Source organism: Linepithema humile, chromosome 6 (assembly GCF_040581485.1).
Source record: "Linepithema humile isolate Giens D197 chromosome 6, Lhum_UNIL_v1.0, whole genome shotgun sequence".
In the NCBI taxonomy this organism is placed as follows: Eukaryota; Metazoa; Arthropoda; class Insecta; order Hymenoptera; family Formicidae; genus Linepithema; species Linepithema humile.
In genome coordinates this window covers 14674874-14694753 of record NC_090133.1, presented here as the reverse complement: position 1 = coordinate 14694753, position 19880 = coordinate 14674874, and the positions used below count along the sequence as shown (strand labels likewise).

General features: G+C 41.3%; 1 protein-coding gene across 1 annotated transcript; it reads left to right on the top strand.

Annotated features, from left to right (window-relative positions):
- The first annotated feature begins 10742 nt into the window (after nucleotides 1-10742).
- LOC137000724 (SAFB-like transcription modulator) lies at nucleotides 10743-12367 on the top strand. Its single transcript, XM_067358071.1, has one exon. The coding sequence runs from the start codon at nucleotides 10743-10745 to the stop codon at nucleotides 12345-12347; it is 1605 nt and encodes a 534-aa protein (XP_067214172.1). The 3' UTR covers nucleotides 12348-12367.
- Nucleotides 12368-19880: the final 7513 nt, after the last annotated feature.

The following is a 19880-nucleotide window of genomic DNA, read 5'->3' as shown; positions in this document are numbered from 1 at the left end:
CAGATGAGACAAATTAACTATTAGAAGGACAGTTATATAACCCAGGAATAGCAGACTGAAAATAAAATTGAGATTTTATTATTTTATGAACAAAACAATAACTGAAATTTTAAACGTGTTTTTCTCAAAATAGCATTTTTAAAGTTTTTCACATTTTTTATCCGATTTATTTGAAATTTGGAGTGGATACTTACTCTTATAAAACTTTTTTTGTAATTGACATTTTTATAAAATTTTAGGCGAAAAATGCATTTCTTTTGTTCATCATTTTGCCAAAAATCAATATTTTTGAAAAATCCTACTTTTTTAGTATTTGATACGCAGATGACGAAAATTTTTTGTATTTTGTCCCATGTTAAATGGTATAGAAGTTATGAATACCACTGTGGAGAGATCCATCTAAAAACGATGGCTAGCGATACGGCTATAGCGCCGTCATTTTGTTAAAAATAAAAATTACAAAATTATTAGAAAAAATATCGGGGCCACTCGCGCCCTGATATTTTTTCTTATTCCTCTTTCTTCCTTTTTGTAATTTCTTATTTCGTACAACATGTATTCTCCGAATATGGAGATCTTTGTACTTTATTTCACATTATGTATCTCGAACTGAGATCAGTGTACAATTTAAAAGTCTTTTGTAGACAAATCAATTTCTCTATATAACATCCAAAAAATTTTTACATTACCATCCAGTGACGGCTCGATATGCCTCTTATTTGATATATTTAAAAAATTATTTTTAGATTTTTAAAGATGCATATAATAAAGTCTCAATCAAAAGTTTTTGATCTTTTGTTTTATCCTCCAAAAATTCCAAACATAGATATCATTTTTAGGCTGCTAAGGCGGTTTAATCTCTTAAGGTTTATTGATATTGATGAGACTAAACAAGCAAAAAAAATAATTAGAAAAATACAGTTTATTAAATTTTGGGGATGTACTAATAAATTGAGACGGAACGTATAATATTTCTTCTTTTTCCTGCAATCTTCTTCCATAAATTTTTTTGTTTATTTGCTTTTCATTATCAATGATTAAATAAATATATATAAAATATTTATATTTTTAGGATACTATTTGTATGTATTTGTAAATATACCATTTGACGATATCTGTATAATAAAATAAAACGTTTACAATAAATTTTCTTTTTATCTCCCGTTGTTGATTATTTCTAATAAATTTTTTAATAATTTAATACTTATTACTTTTTTAGTAATTTTAGAACGTTTAAAATGAGTAGAAAGTCAGAAAAATACGCGATTGGGATATTTTTAGGACAGATGCTAATAAATGTTATATAATACAATAATCTCTTAGTTTTCCTACAGTTTATGTACTTTTATTAATTATTTTTAATATTTAATTCTTATATTTGTTTTTCTTAGATTTTTCTAAAAATAATAATAAAGAAATATAAACTGAAAAAAACAGAATATATATTTCGAGGACACGTACTAATAAATTAATATAGAGATTGCATTATTATATGATTTAGCATTCATTTTTTTTGTTTTAATGCTTATGAAAATGAAAAAACAAGTACACAGCTAAAAATTAAACTCTTTTATGTCCTTAAAATATACAAAACAATATTCATATGTGTTTGGTCATTTATGAAGACTTTTATACGACAGATTTTGTCCTTAAATATTACCAACTAAAAAGCTGTAATTTTAAGGACAGTCCTTGAAATTGAATTAATACAGAGGTTGCATTATTATAATGATTTAGCATTCATTTTCCTTATTTTAATGCTAGTGAAAATGAAAAAAACAGGTGTAAAGCTAGAAGACATGAAAATAAATGAAAAATGAATGCTAATAAATTGAATTTTTTATGTCCTAAAAATGTACCAAATACAAAATAATATTCATATGTATTTGGTCTATTATGAAGACTTTTAATCAACAGAGCTTATGTCCTCGAATATTACCAACTGGAAACATTGTAATTTTCAGGACAGTCCTCAAAATATACCATAAAGAAAAAAAATAATGAGGACGGTCCTCAAAAGTGCAAAATGTTCTCAAAATATACCATATGTATCAAAAAAAGTCCCCGAATTGTACCAAAGATATATATATATTAACTTACCCAACGCTGCTGTCAATTTCATTTATATTTTCTTCATTAGCACTTCCACTTATATAAGGCATCTGACAGTTCTCTTGACTTTTATCAGAGCTTTTATTTGTATCAAAATTTTCCATCGATAAACAGCGTTTTTTACTAACCGTAGATGTCGATGGTTTTGATATTGAATAATTTTCATCTAAAATCAATTTTTGTATGAATAATCCTTTAAATGATCTTTGCGGTTAACCTAAACTGTTCAAAATTGTTTTTCAATTAAACTATTATAATTTACATTCAGATCCAATAAAACGGATTCGAAATATTCGAATATATGTTTCTAGATTTGAGAACAAGTTTACAGCTTCAGAACATTTATAAAAAAATAGTAACTTTATCTACAAATAATAATATAGTATATGTACGTATCTTGTTTCCGAATTGCACGAAATCTTCTAACACGCATTCATATTAATTTCCGATTTCTTTCTGTATGATCCATTCTGTATGATTATTACTTTATTTCAAACACAATATACACGATACGCACTACACGATATTGTAACGTAACTGTAAATTAAACTGTTTATTAAACTCTTGATGTCAACTAGCTTAATGTTTATTGATGACATTATATGATGTCAACCATCATATAATGGTTAGGTTAGGTTAGGTTCATAAAATGGTCATGCGCACATTCGATAAAGAATTTTAGAGAAAACCTGATCGGGACACTGTTAGGATTGCCTGAATTTGGCGCTAATAGAGCAGCCATTATCCGGCGTTGACAGAGCCGGATCAGGCTTTCCACAATAAGGCATGCCGGAAAATTACCTGATAGCGCCCGGAATAAAATTCAGACAAACCGTAACCATTTTCTACTCGGGTATATGAATAAAGTAGTGTTCAAATTATATTTAACTTTAATTCTTGAGTGTAAATACAAAAGCGTTTCAAATATAAAATTATTATTTAATCAAGTTAACATTTGATAGATATAGTTCTTCTCGAAAATGTAAGAGATAAGTGTCTTGAATTACAAGACACAATTTTAATTTTAACAATTATTTATTTATTGTATAACTCCTAAAAACAATTAATTTATCAAAAAACACAAATGCAAGTTACATAGCCCCCCCAAAAAAGAGGTTCTATTAATTTATGTTAAAATTTACCAACATCCGCAGCTACAGGCAATAAATCATAGCACTGTATCTTACACAAAATATAATTTTACTATATATGTGATGCGAAATTAATTTAGTAGGGATTCTTTTGTAGATTAAAATAAACTAATAGTTTCTCTGAAAAACAAAGAAATTTTGTATTTATTTACAGTTTTGAGTAACACTATTTACACAACTCTTATCTGAAAAACAAAGAAAAACGACATTTAAGTTTATTTATTCCTACTAATCCTTCAGCTACTATAAACTAACAACTAACGACTTTGATATCAATTATTGTTTTCTTTACACCTTTCGAGCATGTGGCTACTGTCCTTTCTCCATCTATCTTATCTCTCGCTATCAACTCGCTATCAACTCGCTATCTACTCTACCGACCACAGTTTGTGGGCATATTCAATTTAAAAAACATACATTTTCTTTACATATATATACCCGAGGGTTGAGCTACCCACCGGGCGCGTCTCCAAGGTGGCGGATAGGAGGACGCCCAGTAGGTGTGGGCCTCCCTGAGGAGACTCAGTGCTGCTGGGTAGTGGCGGTTATAACCTGGTCCCACGGAAGTAAGATCCCGTGGAGAGTAAGGGAAGACCGTTGCCGCGGACCAGCTCCCCAAGCTAAATTGTAAGCCATCGTGGCGATGGCTGCATGTCACTGGGGGAGCAGTGTCACGAACGATGCCTCTGGGGAACCGGGCAAAACTCCAGAGTATCTAGCCTTACCCACGCATGCGGGGTTCTGCGTGGGCGGACCGTGTAATTCCCTAGCTACTCGTGGGACCACAATAGATATTGACATTATTAATTCAGAGGACAAAGTGGGAGATCAGGAGGGCTCGCGTGACGGGTTTCCAAGGGAAGGGGCTGGGACGGCGGTAACGGACGGGACCCTTAAGGGCTCCGGAAGTGAAGCCGGCCCGGCTACGCGCCAGGAGGCTTCACCTCCTTGTAAGAAGAACAGATGCGGGGCCGAAAAAAGGAGGGCGAAGCGGAGGAGAGCAGGGGCTCCGGAAGGAGCTTGCTCTCTCTCCGTGGCTCCCCCTTGTACGCCGGTAGAGGTGGTGAGGGGGCACACCAATGGTAAACGTCGGAAGGGCTCCAATGAAACCCCTCCATCGGGCGGTCGTCCGCTGAAAAGGCAAAGGCAAAGGGCTCACGATACGGGGCACCATGCCTATGCAGACGCTGCTGACCCTCTGGCGAGGGCGATTGTGGCGGAGGGCTACCCCGAGGCAGAAATCACTGCGGAGCAGTTGACTCTGTTGAGGGGTGCGGTCTCGAAAGAGATCGACGGGACCCAGGAGGGTCCGGTGCCCAGATTCCACGGTACCTCTCTAAGGAGCGGTGCGGCGGTGGTAAGATGCGCGGATGAGGCGTCGCTAGGTTGGCTCGCGGGGCTGATCGGCGGCATCATTTCGTGGGAGGGCGCCAAGCTTAAGGTGATGGGCTTGGACGTGCTTCAAAAGCAGCACAGGGCGGTGGTTTGGGTCCCGGGACCTTCCGAGGGCGCGGCCACGGTCCTGAGGCGGCTGGAGAAGCAGAACCCGGGTCTTGTCACCGGAAGCAGAAAGGTGTTTGCGGAGGGGGTAGGGGCCACCAGGGAAGGTGGGAACCTGGTCCTCGGTGTCCCGGAGTCCAGTGTCCTCAAATTGAGGACACTGGACTTTAAACCATTCTTTAGGCTCGACAGGATTGCCTTTCGGGTAAGTGGGGCCTAGGGGGGGGGTGAGGGGGGATAAGGAGGAGCCCCCTAAAACGGTCTCGTAGATAAATGGCGGGATCGAGAGGGGTGGCTTTCACCCAGATTAATCTGCATCACAGCAAAGGGGCCTCGGCTGTTTTGGCCAGGCAACAAGCTGGGAGGCAAACATGCATATCACTGATGCAAGAACCCTGAGTAATTCGGAGTTGCATCAGGGGCTTGACGGCCTGCGGTTCTTTAGGCTCTTTAGGGCCCCATCAGTGGATCGGCCCAGGGTCTACGTGGAAGGGTATGGAAGGGCATGGAAGCCCAGCTAATACCTCACCTGTGTTCCAGGGACGTTGCGGCTGTAGAAGTGGATCTCACTGATGAATCCGGTAACAGGAAGAAAGTGGTTATTTGCTCGGCCTACTTCTCTCATGACGAGGGAGAGGTGGTGCCGCCTGCACCGGTGATAAAACTGGCAGAATACTGCCAGGAGAAACGGCTTCCCCTGATCATGGGATGTGACGCCAACGCGAATCACACTGTGTGGGGAAGCTCGGACACCAACGAAAGAGGAAAAAAAGTGTTGGAGTTCCTAGCATCTACGGATTTAGAGATTCTCAACACAGGAGACGAGCCCACCTTCTGCACTATAGCGAGAAGAGAAATGCTCGACATCACTGTCTGTTCCAGGCAGTTGATACAGGAGGTAGTAGAGTTAGAACGAGAGCCCACACTGGACTGAGTCCAGAGAATGGACCGAAAAGTACGACTCCGAAAGGAGACAGCTGAGGGGTTGGGGTGACGTTATACCCTCAGGGTCTTCCGCCCCAACCCCTACTATCAGCAGGGCTAGTTCCAACAAGGAGGGTTTTTAGCGGGTAGGTCCTTGCGGTGTCCTGACATTGGTCAGGACGAGAGCCGCGAGGGAATTCCGCACTCCCCCACAGTACGGGCTACGAGGAGTCTTTTTGAAGATTTTCCCTCCTTGCGAAAAAAAAAGGAGGTAGTAGAGTGGAGGGTCTCGACGGAGCCCTCGCTCTCAGACCATAGGCAGATCACTTTCAAGATAGCTAAGGCTAGGGGGAAGGAGGTCAAATTCAGGACCTCCTCGTTTTGCGCCACCTTGTCGTGGTGAGGGGGCTCACCGTGGAATGGCCTGAAAAGATCTTTTCACGGTGCTAAGAGCGCACAGTTCTTTCTTCGGAGGGAACAGGGAGTCCGGCGGCTCCTCAAGGGACGTTTCCCATCCGCCGGTAGAAGACGGGGACTCCGACTTCAAACCCCCGGTGGCACGGCACTGTTAGAGGGAGATTTTTATCTCCCCTCCGTGCACGGGTGGCCAGGCTCGTTAGCCCAGTGGGGCGGCTGGCCAGGGTGCCGTGGGTGCTCCCCCCACGGTTGAGGCCTGTCCTTGTCGGGGCTGCTGCTCCGGCGGGACGGGTCTCTGGTGGGGTTACTTCGGTGGCCCCATCTAAAGGGATGGGACGTGGGTGCCGGTCCTCTCGTGTCTGGGGCCGATCCTTCCTCCTCCGATTATGGGGGTGGATAGGATGCGGTCTGGCATGGGAGGAAGCGGTGTCCCACAACAGGGGTGGCTCTCTCTCTCTGCTCAAACGGCACAGGGACGTGGTCCCTGTGTACGCGAGCGTGAAGGGAAGCGACGGGCCGTCGATGTCCCGGAATTTACCGGGTTCGTCGGGCCGGGCCGTTCCGAGCCGCTCGGAGGTAATCCGAGGCAGGGTCGGACGGCGGGGGAGGCTGAGGCGGATTCCGGGAGCATAGCTCGAGGTTTCCGGCCTGGCCTGGTGGCTGCTCGAGCCGCTCAGAAGTACTCTGAGGTCGGGGTTAAGTAGCGAGGTCCGTGCACTCTCGGAGTGCGTCCCGGTAATCTTACCGGTCCCAGAGTGCACGGACGAGAAGTGTGTTTGCTGGTCGCCACGGCGGGCAAGGCGGTTGGTTGAGTCGCCGCAACCCTCCGCCCCATCCGTCCGTGGGGCCCCCCGCGTGGCGGCGCCCATCACGGTGCCCACAGGTCGGAGATGTGGGACTCTCGAAAACCCCTAGATAGACTAGGGGTGAGTAGGGGGCTGGAGGCCCGTGCACCGGATGCTTTTCCCGGTGCCAGAGCCATATGCCGACTCCCCGGGGGAACTCGGGGGTAACGGGGCATGCCCGGTCGGCGGAGCCGTGATGGGTTGAGGGTTCTAAATCAAAAATGAATTCTAATAACCCCTTTTTTGATGTGGAGGAAAAACGCGAGGAATCGCAGTACACTTGCGCTATGACGCAAGGAGGAGACGCCCAAGAACGGCGTATGGATGGGTCAGAGGCCACCCCTTTTCTTTCTCTTATAAGATTGAAAGGTGGAGCCGACGACAATAAGGAAGGATGGGAAGAGGGAAGGAACTTCTCAGACACGGAGGACACTGGTCGGATCGGGGAGTGGACGGGAGTCCGATGTCAATATCGACACTAGATCGGACATCTCGGTCATCTCACTCCACTCGGGACCTGATAATGGAGGGAATGATCCTCCTCCTCCCGCTGAGCGAGAGCTGCGGAAGAGGCCGGCGACTGTGAGCCAACAGACCTCCTCCTCCGGTGACGAGGGATCGGATGATCCGGCCCCCCGCCCGGTCAAGAGGAAGCAGGGTCGCCCGGCTAAATCGAAGGAGCAGGAGGGGCAACACATCGCCCAAAAACTAAGGGAGAGGGCTCAGCTCTACAAAAAAGAGCGAAACATAGATTTGGCCCTCTCAATAGCAGGTGGAACCGAGGTCTTTGATCAAACGACGAGAAGGTTTCGCATGCACGAGAAGGCAATGAAGGCCTGCTTGGAGGAATTTGTGGTCTCGCCTGTCCAGGATGTTCTGAACACCCTTGAGGGACAGGTGCAGGCCATAATGAACGTGGCGAGCAAGGCCAGCGGCATACAGGGCCCTCTTCAAAAGATCCTGTACACCGCTGCGTCTACAATCGGAGCGGGGACCAAGGTCCTGGCGTCCCGGACCCAGAAGGGACACTATGACCCACAGGCCGGGAGAGCTCCCTCCCCTGTTGACACGCAGGTGGAGGAATTAAAGGAGGCGAATCGCCGTCTTGTGGAGGAACTCGACAACCTCGCAGGGAAAACAAGGAGAGGGATAGAACCTCTCCCCCTCCCTCCCCTATCGTAACTAGGGCCGGAGCCAAGAGAGAAGAGGAGAAGATGGAGAAGGGTGAGAGCGGGGAGGATTTGGAAAGGATTTTCCCTTCCTTGATACCCTCTCCCGAAATCCCCCGCCCCTCCGATGAGGAAATGGCGAGATTCCCCGCCATAAGGGCACCGATACAGGGGAAAAGGAAGGTGCTGGAGGATCGACCAGTGAAGCCGGTCATCACTAGCAATGAGCGGATTCCTGGGGATGTGATCTTCTTCGAGAACATGGCCAGGAACATCGAGGAAAGAACCACGAATTCCATCCTCAAAAAACTCGAGGTGATGTTCGGTGGGGGGCTCCCCTCCTCACCTAACCCCCCCCTTCCGGGTCCCCTAGTGGTGCGGGTCCACCCTCCGTAAAGAGGGTGGTTCCCTCCACTGGGGACTCAAGGAAGGGAAAGGGAAAGAAGGGGAAGGGGAAGGTGCCGACGCAGTCCGCCGCCTCGCGACAGCCCACTGCCGGCCCTTCCCCTCCCCCTAAGGGGAAGAAAAAGGACACGCCTCAAAAGCCGAGTCCCCCAACTCCACCTGGAGAGGATGTGCCCACCACGGCTGCCTCTACCACCGTCGCACCCCGACAGGAGGGGTCGTGGACCAAGGTGCTTGGGTCAAAGGGGAAGAAAAAGACCCCCCCCCCCCAAGGCAGAAGGGAACAAACCAGCTCCCAAATCCCCCTTTCTCCCCCCTCTTAAGGGGCGGGGAAGAAAGGGGAAAAGAAGAAGAGGAGTGCCCCCCGCACAGCAGCAATCATGCTTACCTGTCCGGGGGGAGAGTACGCTGCCACCATAAGGCAGCTAAAGGAGAAGATCCCCCTTAAAGAACTAGGGATCACGGGGCCGTTGAAGATAGATCCGGCCCAGACTAGGGCCATGCTGCTTCAACTTTCGGGCCCCGAAAGGAAGGAGCAAGCGGACAGGTTGGCTAAGAAAATGGTTGACCTGTTCGCGAAAAAGCCTGAGATCCGGATCACCCGCCCCATAAAAACGGGGGAAATGCGGGTCACAGGAACGGACCCATCCACCACACCAGTGCTGCCAAAAACGAACGGCAGCATCACACAAATACAACCGAGAACCGATGACGTCACCCTATCCGTGTGAGCTCGACCCGGTCGACCAATGGAAGAGAACGCACGTCTCCCTTCCACCGAGCCAACGAAACAGACGATAAATGCTAAGAAGTAAGTGTTTCTAAGGCAAGTGGCTGGAATATGAAAAATCCCGTGTTCGAGACTTGCTTCTCGTAACTTTCTTTTCTTTTTTCCGCATTTGTTTCTAACAGTGTAAATTATCAAATAATCTTTTTTTTGCTTAAAAAATAATAGTTTATATTTATTAATAATATTCGCATATGTTAAAATTAACAATTTTTGAAATAATTCAGATTTGCTATTGTCAATAGAAAAATAAAGTTATTTTGCAATATTGTAACAAAGTGTAAATTTAACATATGCTATGTTCTTGCCACTCGCCTTATTCGTTTAGCAATGTTTGCTGTGACATTTATGTCTATCGACTTGAAAGATTTTACATACCTGTAAAACTTTTAATTATTTCCCAACTTACAATTAGTCACTCGCATCCTGATATTTTTTCTCCCGTTCAATAATTTTCTATTCGTACATTCGGAGAATCCGAATAGTAAGATCAATAATGTATTTAATTTTCGTACACTCTAGTATCTCAATCTGAGATCGGTGTACATTTTAACGTCTCAAATGTAGACGAATTATTTCTATATGAAAAATAATTAAAATTTTCACACCAACAATCTATGATATATCCTCCATATGCCATATTATATTTTATTCGATTTTTAATCCTTTATTTTAAACTACTGCATATTAGCAAGAGTTACTGTACTATGGAGATTAGTGGAGGAGACGGTAACATATATTATAAATGCAGTCAGATTTATTGTACTCTTGTTAGTATTGTTAAAATATTGTAAAAATAATGTATTATTAGTTTATTAGTAATTATAATAGTATTATTGTGGGATCTATTGATCCACTGCCGACAGATCGATCCGCCGTCTAATGTTTTATTTCATTTATTTCTTTTATATTTCCGGTCGCGGCGTCTATGACTCTTTTGGCGGCCCGCGACAAATAACGTCAGTTTTCTTTTTATGTTTTCGATCACAGCGTCTATTGAGATAATTATAAGTAAACTCTTTTGGCGGTCCGCGACAAACAATGTCGGTGTTCTTTTATGTTACCACTCTTTAGGGTATAAAAGTGCGTAGAGAAACGAGCGAATAGTCAGTCTCGAGCGAACTTCTATACGAAAAAGTACACGGCGATTAGTTGTACTCTATATTGTTAACTGTACTCTATATTATTAAATAAATGTATAATCCTACATAAATTGGGGGCTCGTCCTAGCTTAGAGTACATTATCAGTGTTAAGCAAGTGCAAAACATAAGACAAGGTGTTAAAAATCGCATCGAGCTGTTCAAGTCGTATCAAGGTGTTCAAGTCGTATCAAGGTGTACAAGTCGAAACAAAGTGTTTAAGTCGTGTCACGTTGTTCAAGACGAATTAAGACGATTCACATAAGAAGATTTAAGACGTGTTACTTTAACAATGGCAGAACCAGGTAGTAGTGCGATAAACGACGATCTAAATGCAAAACTGGCGGATATGACGACGGTTCAACTAAAAGACGAACTAAAAAGACGAAAATTAAAGACGACCGGATTAAAGAACGAACTCATTTTAAGACTATCAGCAATTATGCAAATTGAACGCGATCATGGTGAACTAGAACAACATGGCAATATCAAGAATAAAAATGACGACGAAGATACATACAGAGGGCAAGAAGACACTAGTAAAAGTAATACAACTTCCAGTGACGATGATGAAGAGCCGATCGAAAGAAGACGAAATAGAACGAGAAATTTACAAAGAAATCAGCTATTAACATTTAGAGATGTCGAAGAATCTCTAGAAACATTCAGTGGAGACGATAAAGTAGACGTAACAAGATGGATTAAAGATTTTGAAGAAATGGCTGCATTATGTGAATGGTCCGACATTCAAAAAATGGCCTATGGAAAACGTCTTCTTCGTGGTTCAGCAAAATTATTTGTTAATTATGAAAAATGCACGAAGACATGGAAGAAATTACGGAAGGCTTTAATAGAAGAATTTGCTGATGTCGTAGATAGTCATACGGTACATCAAGAATTGGCACGCCGAAAGAAAAAATCTGACGAATCGTACCATGCGTACATATATAAAATGCTTCAGATCGCCGTACAAGCTGACGTTGACACACGATCAGTAATCCAATATATAGTCGAAGGCGTTCAAGATGATGCAGTTAATAAAACTGTATTACACGGAGCAAAAACAATACGTGAATTAAAAGAAAAATTTACACAATATGAAGCTATAAGAAGAGAAGGAAAATCGAAAATAAAACTACCGAAACAGGAGGAAGATAAAAAGAAGAAGACGATCCAAGGAGACGCAAGTTCCGCAGAAAAAAGAAGATGCTTCAACTGTGGCAGCAGAGATCATCTAGGCAAAACCTGCCCAACAAAAGACAAAGGTGCCAAGTGCTTCAAATGTAATCAATACGGACATATCGCCAAAATATGCAAAGAAACTGTAAGTACGCAAAAAGAAGCCGCATATGTAATTGCTAAAACGCCACGACAAAAACAATTAAAGCAAGTAGAAATCGCGAATCAACATTTTATTAGCGTCATAGACACAGGTAGTGATTTAAGTTTAATAAACCGAGATTGTTACGAAAAAATAGGTTGTCCAAAATTAAAAAATAAGATAAATTTTGACGGTGTAGGTGCGTTGAATAATAGTACGTACGGTTCTTTTACAATAAGCGTTATTATAGATAGCGAGATATATGAAATTATATTTCACGTTGTTGATAACCAAATAATGAAACATGCAATCTTGATCGGTGCTGACTTTTTGAATCAAGTCGAATTACATGCAATAAAAGGTCAAGTCACAATTCGTAAAATAGTTCCAGATATGCCTAAAGTATTAAAAATTGACACAGTGGAAAACACAGACTTATTCGATTTTTCACATATTTCTGATAAAAATGCTCAACGAGAAGTAGAAATCATGACGCGAAAATATAAACCTAAAAAGACACGGGAAATTGATATTAAAATGACATTGATATTAAAAGACGATATACCAATTTATTAAAAGTCACGTAGATTATCTCAGTCGGAAAAAGAAGAAGTCGATAAACAACTAAAAACTTGGTTAGACGACGATATAATAAGACCTTCTAACTCAGAATACGCAAGTCCCGTAGTATTAGTTAGAAAGAAAAACGGTGATACAAGAATATGTGTAGATTTCAGAAAGTTAAACAAAAAAGTCGTAAAAGATCGATACCCTTTACCACTAATTGAAGATCAATTAGATCGATTACAAGATGCCAAAATTTTTAGTACACTTGATATGAAAAACGGATTCTTTCATGTTAAAGTAGATGAAGAAAGCAGAAAATATACTTCTTTTTTAGTACCAACCGGTCAATACGAATTCATACGAATGCCATTTGGACTTTGTAATTCCCCAGCCGTATTTCAAAAGTTTGTAAATGCCGTATTTAAAGACCTTATTAATAAAGGAATTGTATTAACTTACATGGATGACTTAATCATTCCGTCACAAAATATTAAACAAGCAATAGATAATCTGAAACGCGTGTTTGAAATATCAAGTCAAGCTGGCCTACATATTAATTGTCGTAAATGTCGATTTCTTCAGACGAAAATTGAATATTTAGGACATACCGTAGAAAACGGAACAGTACGACCTTCGGAACATAAAACTAATGCCGTTATGAAATTTCCGATTCCGAAATGTATTCGAGACGTGCAAAGTTTCCTCGGACTTACCGGTTACTTTAGAAAATTTATTTTTCAATACTCAATAATAGCCCGCCCTTTAACAAATCTTTTAAAAGCAAATACAGAATTTAAATTCAGAAAAGACGAACAGTATGCATTTCAAAAATTAAAAAACGCATTAAGTGATAAACCCGTTTTAAAATTATATAAACAAGGAGCTGAAACAGAGTTACATACGGATGCCTCGAAATTCGGCTATGGCGCAGTCTTATTTCAAAAAGATTATTCAGATAACATGTTTCATCCAATCTATTACGCAAGCGGTAAAACTACTTCAGCTGAAGAAAATTACACTAGTTATGAGTTGGAAGTATTAGCAATCATTAAATCGTTGAAAAAATTCAGGGTATATCTATTAGGCATTCCTTTCAAAATAATTACTGATTGTAAAGCATTTACATTAACGATGAATAAAAAAGACTTATGTGTACGCATAGCCAGATGGGCTCTTGCATTAGAAGAATATAACTATGAAATTCAGCATAGATCGGCAAAAAGCATGATACACGTAGATGTTTTAAGCAGAAACCCTCTCCCGGAGGCTTTGTTAATTAATGAAAGTAATAATAGTTTAATAGCTAGATTCATGAAGGCACAAAATACCGATCAAGATTTGCAAAACATTATTAAATTAGCAACACTAAATAAAGCTGACGGTTATATAATAAAAAATAACTTATTATATCGAGATGATAATGACGAATTATTACTAGTAGTTCCCAAAACGTTACAAACTTCAATAATTCGACAAGCACACGAACAAGGACATTTCAGCGCCAATAAAACAGAAACACTTTTACGAAAAGACTACTGGTTTAAGGGAATGCGGCAAAAAATCAAAAAAATTGTAACAAGTTGTATAAATTGTATTTTAGCCGAACGAAAACAAGGAAAACAAGAAGGTTTCTTAAATGTAATCAGCAAAGGAGATATACCGTTAGATACGTATCATATAGATCATCTAGGTCCATTACCGAGCACAAAAAAGAGTTACCGTAATATTTTTATTATAGTAGATGCATTTAGTAAATTTGTGTGGTTGTATGCTACAAAGTCAACCGATACCGCCAAAGTACTCGATCGATTACGTAAACAATCAGTAATATTTGGAAATCCACGAAGGATAATATCAGATCGTGGTGTAGCATTTACAGCTAGCGCATTTAAAGATTATTGTTCCGAAGAAAAAATTCAACATTTACTTATAACCACAGGAATACCTAGAGGTAACGGACAGGTCGAAAGAATAAACCGTACTCTTATTCCTCTTTTAACAAAATTATCAGCTCCGAAGCCAGAAGAATGGTTTAAATTCCTAGATACCGCTCAAAAATATTTAAATGCTACATTAAGTCGAAGTACAGGTCGAACGCCATTTCAATTAATGTTTGGTACTCATATGCGTTTAAAGGAAAATCCACAAGTGCGCGAAATGATTGAAAATGAATGGGCGCGAATGTATGAAGAAGAGCGTGATGATATTCGACAGCAAGCGAAAGAAAAAATTGCCGAAATTCAACGAGAAAACATAAAAAATTATAACAAAAAACGCAAAAAGGCACAAACGTATAAAACCGGAGATCTCGTTGCAATTAAGCGAACTCAATTAGGTCCAGGACTTAAATTTCGTGGTAAATTCTTAGGCCCATATCACGTAACTAAAGTAATGCGTCATGATCGATATGTAGTTACGAAAATAGGAGATCATGAAGGTCCTACAGAAACCTCAACATCAGCTGATTTTATGAAACCTTGGTTACGTTACGATAATGAGGACACAGAAAGCGAAGGAGAATAGCTAAAATTAAGATTATATGCAATTGTAAGCATTCGAGGACGAATGCAACGCAGGACGGCCGAATGTAAGGGATCTATTGATCCACTGCCGACAGATCGATCCGCCGTCTAATGTTTTATTTCATTTATTTCTTTTATATTTCCGGTCGCGGCGTCTATGACTCTTTTGGCGGCCCGCGACAAATAACGTCAGTTTTCTTTTTATGTTTTCGATCACAGCGTCTATTGAGATAATTATAAGTAAACTCTTTTGGCGGTCCGCGACAAACAATGTCGGTGTTCTTTTATGTTACTACTCTTTAGGGTATATGGTAAAAGTGCGTAGAGAAACGAGCGAATAGTCAGTCTCGAGCGAACTTCTATACGAAAAAGTACACGGCGATTAGTTGTACTCTATATTGTTAACTGTACTCTATATTATTAAATAAATGTATAATCCTACATTATTAATAGTGGTTTTCCGCACCACCTTCGAGGTTCCACTAACGGCGCATTTAGGTTTCTTTAGTGGACCTTCGTCAGGAGCCCTATTATACCACATTTCATTATTCTTTCTATATTTTTTTTATACATATGTGATGTCATTTGCAGACAAGATACTCTTTTTATTCTTGTCATTTACAAGTGTGGTGTCATTTGCAGACAAGATACTCTTTTTACTCTTGTCATTTACAAGTGTGGTGTCATTTGCAGACAAGATATTCTTTTTACGCTTGTCATTTACAAGTGATGTCATTTGCAGACAAATAACTTATTACACCTCTGTAATAAAATTAGCAGTTACTTTTTTGTGTTATATAAAAAATACTATTTATTTGTAACATTATTATTGCGTATCATTAGATGTTGAGGGACCAGCTATATCATCAACGTCTGCAGCATGTAGATTGAGACAACTTTTATGTTTTTTAGGACATGTAGAATATAATTTGTTCGATGACATGAGAGACAAATGTTTTTCATTAATCTCCATCTTTAAAATAGATTTCTTTAAAATAGATTCTTTTCTTGCGTTCAAAGTTGATTTCAAAACGCAAATGGCATTTACAGAGACGGATGAAAGACTATTTTGTTTTTATGTATGATAAAATTGAAAATATTCTTTCTGGATCGGCATTAGAATTTGGAAGTAATCTAATAGAATTTATAAGGGATTTAAGATTTGGATATTTCACAAGATCTTTGAAGCTTTTACTTTGTAAAATCTGTTTCCACATGTTATCAAAATTTAATTTTTTAAGATTTGTTTTTTCTGTTTCTGTAAAATTGAGATGTACAATAAACCATTCTTTTTTTAAACCATTTTCGTCAAAACCACCGAGAGTTTGAACGATAAAAGAAACGTCATTGAATGATGTTTCTCTGTCAAAATCAAATAAATCAACGTCTGAATCAAAAACTTTCAATTTTGACAAAAATTTGTCATTAATTGGTAATCTTTTACTAATTTCCTCGGCAGCTGTCACATAAAATTGTAAACAATTTTCTCGAACATTCGCAATTATGTCTAAGTATCCGTTCTTTGTCAGTTCGTCGAGGTATCCTTTGCATTCTAATCCTAAATTTATTTCATTTAAAGATTTTTGATTATTTTTGTCAGAAAATTGAATATTATTGCATACGTTTTTTAAAAACTTAGTGTTGAAATTCGCGGGTTCCGCTACCTCATACGATCCGTGTTTTGTCAATCGCGTTGTCCCCTCTATATATTTATCTTAGTTCGTGAGTGACGCTCTCTCTTGTTTTTGCGTCTCTCGATAGAGTCAGTCTCTGTATAATAATAAACGTGTGTGCAATCACTATTCTTGAATCGTTTACTCTTATGCCCTCCCTTCGCTTACCTGCTCACAGGTTATGGTCCCAGGCCGGATCGGCATAAGTATCGGAAGAACGTAACGGATAGTGAGGTTCAGTGATTCACGTGTATCTCGAGAAAACGAACAATATACATTGCAGTGCTCAGCAAGATGTCCGCGTCAGGCTTTGCTCGTATCGAAACCCTCCAAAGAGACAACTACGATACATGGAAGTTACAGATGAAAGCAGTGCTCATGAAAAACGATGCATGGGAATATGTAAGCGGCGAGTGCGAAAAACCAACGCTGGAAGCCGGCAACGAGGCATCGGAAGAAGCAGTCAAAATGTGGATAAAGAACGACAGTAAAGCAATATCCGACATAATATTGTCAATAAAGCCATCAGAATTGAAACAAATCAAAGGATGTGCAACGTCTCGCGAAATATGGATGAAGCTAGAAGATACGTATCAGTCTAAAGGACCAGCCCGGAAGGCCACGCTTCTGAAGGAGCTCACGCTTCAACACATGGAAGAAGGTGACGATGTGCGAGAACATGTCCGTAAGTTTCATGATACCGTCGACAAATTGGCTGAAATGAACATAGATATCAATCCGGAATTACTCGCGATTATGCTATTGTACAGTTTACCGCCATCTTTTGAGAATTTTCGATGCGCCATCGAATCGCGTGACGAGCTGCCATCGCCGGAAGTACTACGCATAAAAATCGTGGAAGAAAGTGACGCTCGAAAAAATGACACGCGCGGCGCTGTTCAGAACCACTTGTTTGTGAAGAAAAAAGGTAAACCGAACAGAGATAAAGCTAGAAAACCAAAATCAGAAAACAAGAAAGAGTTCAAGTTTCGCTGCCACAAATGCAAAGAAAAAGGACACAAATCCATAGATTGCAAGAAGAAAGAAGAGTCCCAACCGTCTGCGAAGAGCACCGAAGATATACTCCTATGCGCTGTAGAAACGTTCGCGAGTGCGCAAGAAGCGTTTCGCGTGGAAAGCAACGTGCGCGGTACGAAATGGTGTCTCGATAGCGGCGCGACGTCACACTTGTGCGGACAATTGCACGAATTCGCGGAAGTTGACGAACTAAAACGCGGCAATTTAAATCTTGCAAATCATGCATCGACGGAAATTAAGGCAATGGGAAAGGTCTCATTTGTGACAAGTGTCGGCGGAGACAAGAAAAACGTGAGTCTGAGTAACGTGCTTTGCGTACCCGATCTTCGCGAAAACTTATTGTCAGTAGCTAAAATTACGGATAAGAATCTCGAAGTCATTTTTAAAAGGGATCGTGCAGTCGTAGTTGATCGCAATGGAAACGTGATATTACGCGCTAATCGAATAGGAAACTTATATTACTTGTCGGAACATGAACAAACCAAGTGCAATAGAATCTCAGCTGATACGCCGGGTGCTTCGAATCTTTTAGACGTGTGGCATCGCAGGCTCGGACATTTAAACGTGAAGGATTTAACGAATGGTGAGCGCAGTAACGCAATGCGAGGATTGAATCTCGGAAAATGCGAAAGCAAATTAGAGTGCGAAGTTTGTCTTCGAGGGAAGATGACCAGAACACCATTCTCGACAACTTTAGAAAACCGAACGAAAGAGCTCCTGGAGATAATTCACTCCGACCTATGCGGTCCTATGCGCACAGAATCCAAAGGTGGCGCAAAGTACTTTGTGACTTTCATAGATGATCATTCGAGGTGGTGCGAAGTACGGTTTCTTCGAAACAAGAGTGACGTATTCAACGTATTCAAAGAATTCAAGGCATTGGTCGAAAACAAGACTGGAAGAAAGATTAAGTTTCTACAATCTGACAACGGTAGAGAATATTTGAGCAAAGAGTTCGAAGACTTCCTGAAGAAGACCGGAATTCAGCGAAGGCTCTCTATTGCATACAATCCCGAGCAGAATGGCACAGCCGTGCGGAAGAATAGGACGCTTCTAGAAATGACTCGCTGCCTACTCATACAATCGGGCCTTCCTCCGTCATTTTGGGCCGAAGCAGTATCTACGGCGTGTTACATCCGAAATCGGTGTCCCACCAAGGCTCTCGAACCCCATTTGAACTGTGGACTGGAGAAACTCCCGATGTAAGTCATTTTAAGGAATTCGGCTGTAATTTATTTTGTTTAAATAGAGTTCCAGGTAAGGGGAAGTTCGAGGATCGATCCAGAAGGGGCATCTTCCTAGGATACGCGGCAGACTCAAAGGGATATCGTGTGTGGCTTCCTAAGGAAAAGAAGATCGAAATTACTAGGGACGTAAGATTCTTGCAGAATCGCGAAAACTTACCTATTACCGTCTTCAAGGACTTCGCCACGGAGAACCTCCCAATTGAACAAAAGTTTGATTCGGACCTACCTGATACCGTTGCTGATAAAGCTGAAATTGAAATCAATCCAATAGGAGGAGATCGAGGCATACTCCTGAATGACGACGTAATCGTTCCTGAACCAGATGACTTAGATGATGATGACCTTGATGCAAATGTTAACGTCACTCCGAGAAGAGGACCGAGGCAGATCTAGATTATTACGGACTGGGAAGAGAGGCAGACCCAAGAAGTTATTTTCTGCACCGTGTGAAGAGACGAGGTTTGCCGTTTCTGAATTTACTTACCTCGCGGAAGTACCTATCAAGGAGGCCATATCCGGTTCCGACGCTGAGAATTGGTATCGTGCCATGGCAGATGAAACAGCATCCATTCTGAAAAACGATACTTGGAAACTTGTAAAACGGCCAGACGACAGAGAAGTCATAGGCAGTCGCATGGTCCTACGCAACAAGTACAAGCCAGACGGAACACTGGAAAGAAGAAAGGCAAGAATTGTTGCACAAGGATTCGCCCAACGTCCGGGCATTCACTTCAATCAGACGTTTGCTCCTGTCGCTCGTCTGAGCTCAATTCGTCTGCTTGTAGCATTGGCATCTAGTCACGGAATGGTCATGAGACAGTTCGATGTAGCCACAGCCTATTTAAACGGCTCGATCAAGGAGGAGATCTATATGGAACCACCTCCAGGTCTGTCTTCATCTCTGGATTGTATTATCGAGTCAGAAAGCTATAGCAAGGAAATAAGGTCCAAGGCGAAAGCGATGCTGATGGAGTTGAACGACGGGGACCAAGTCTGTCTTCTGAGAAAATCTTTATATGGATTGCGTCAAGCCGGAAGAAATTGGCACGAAAAACTAAACTA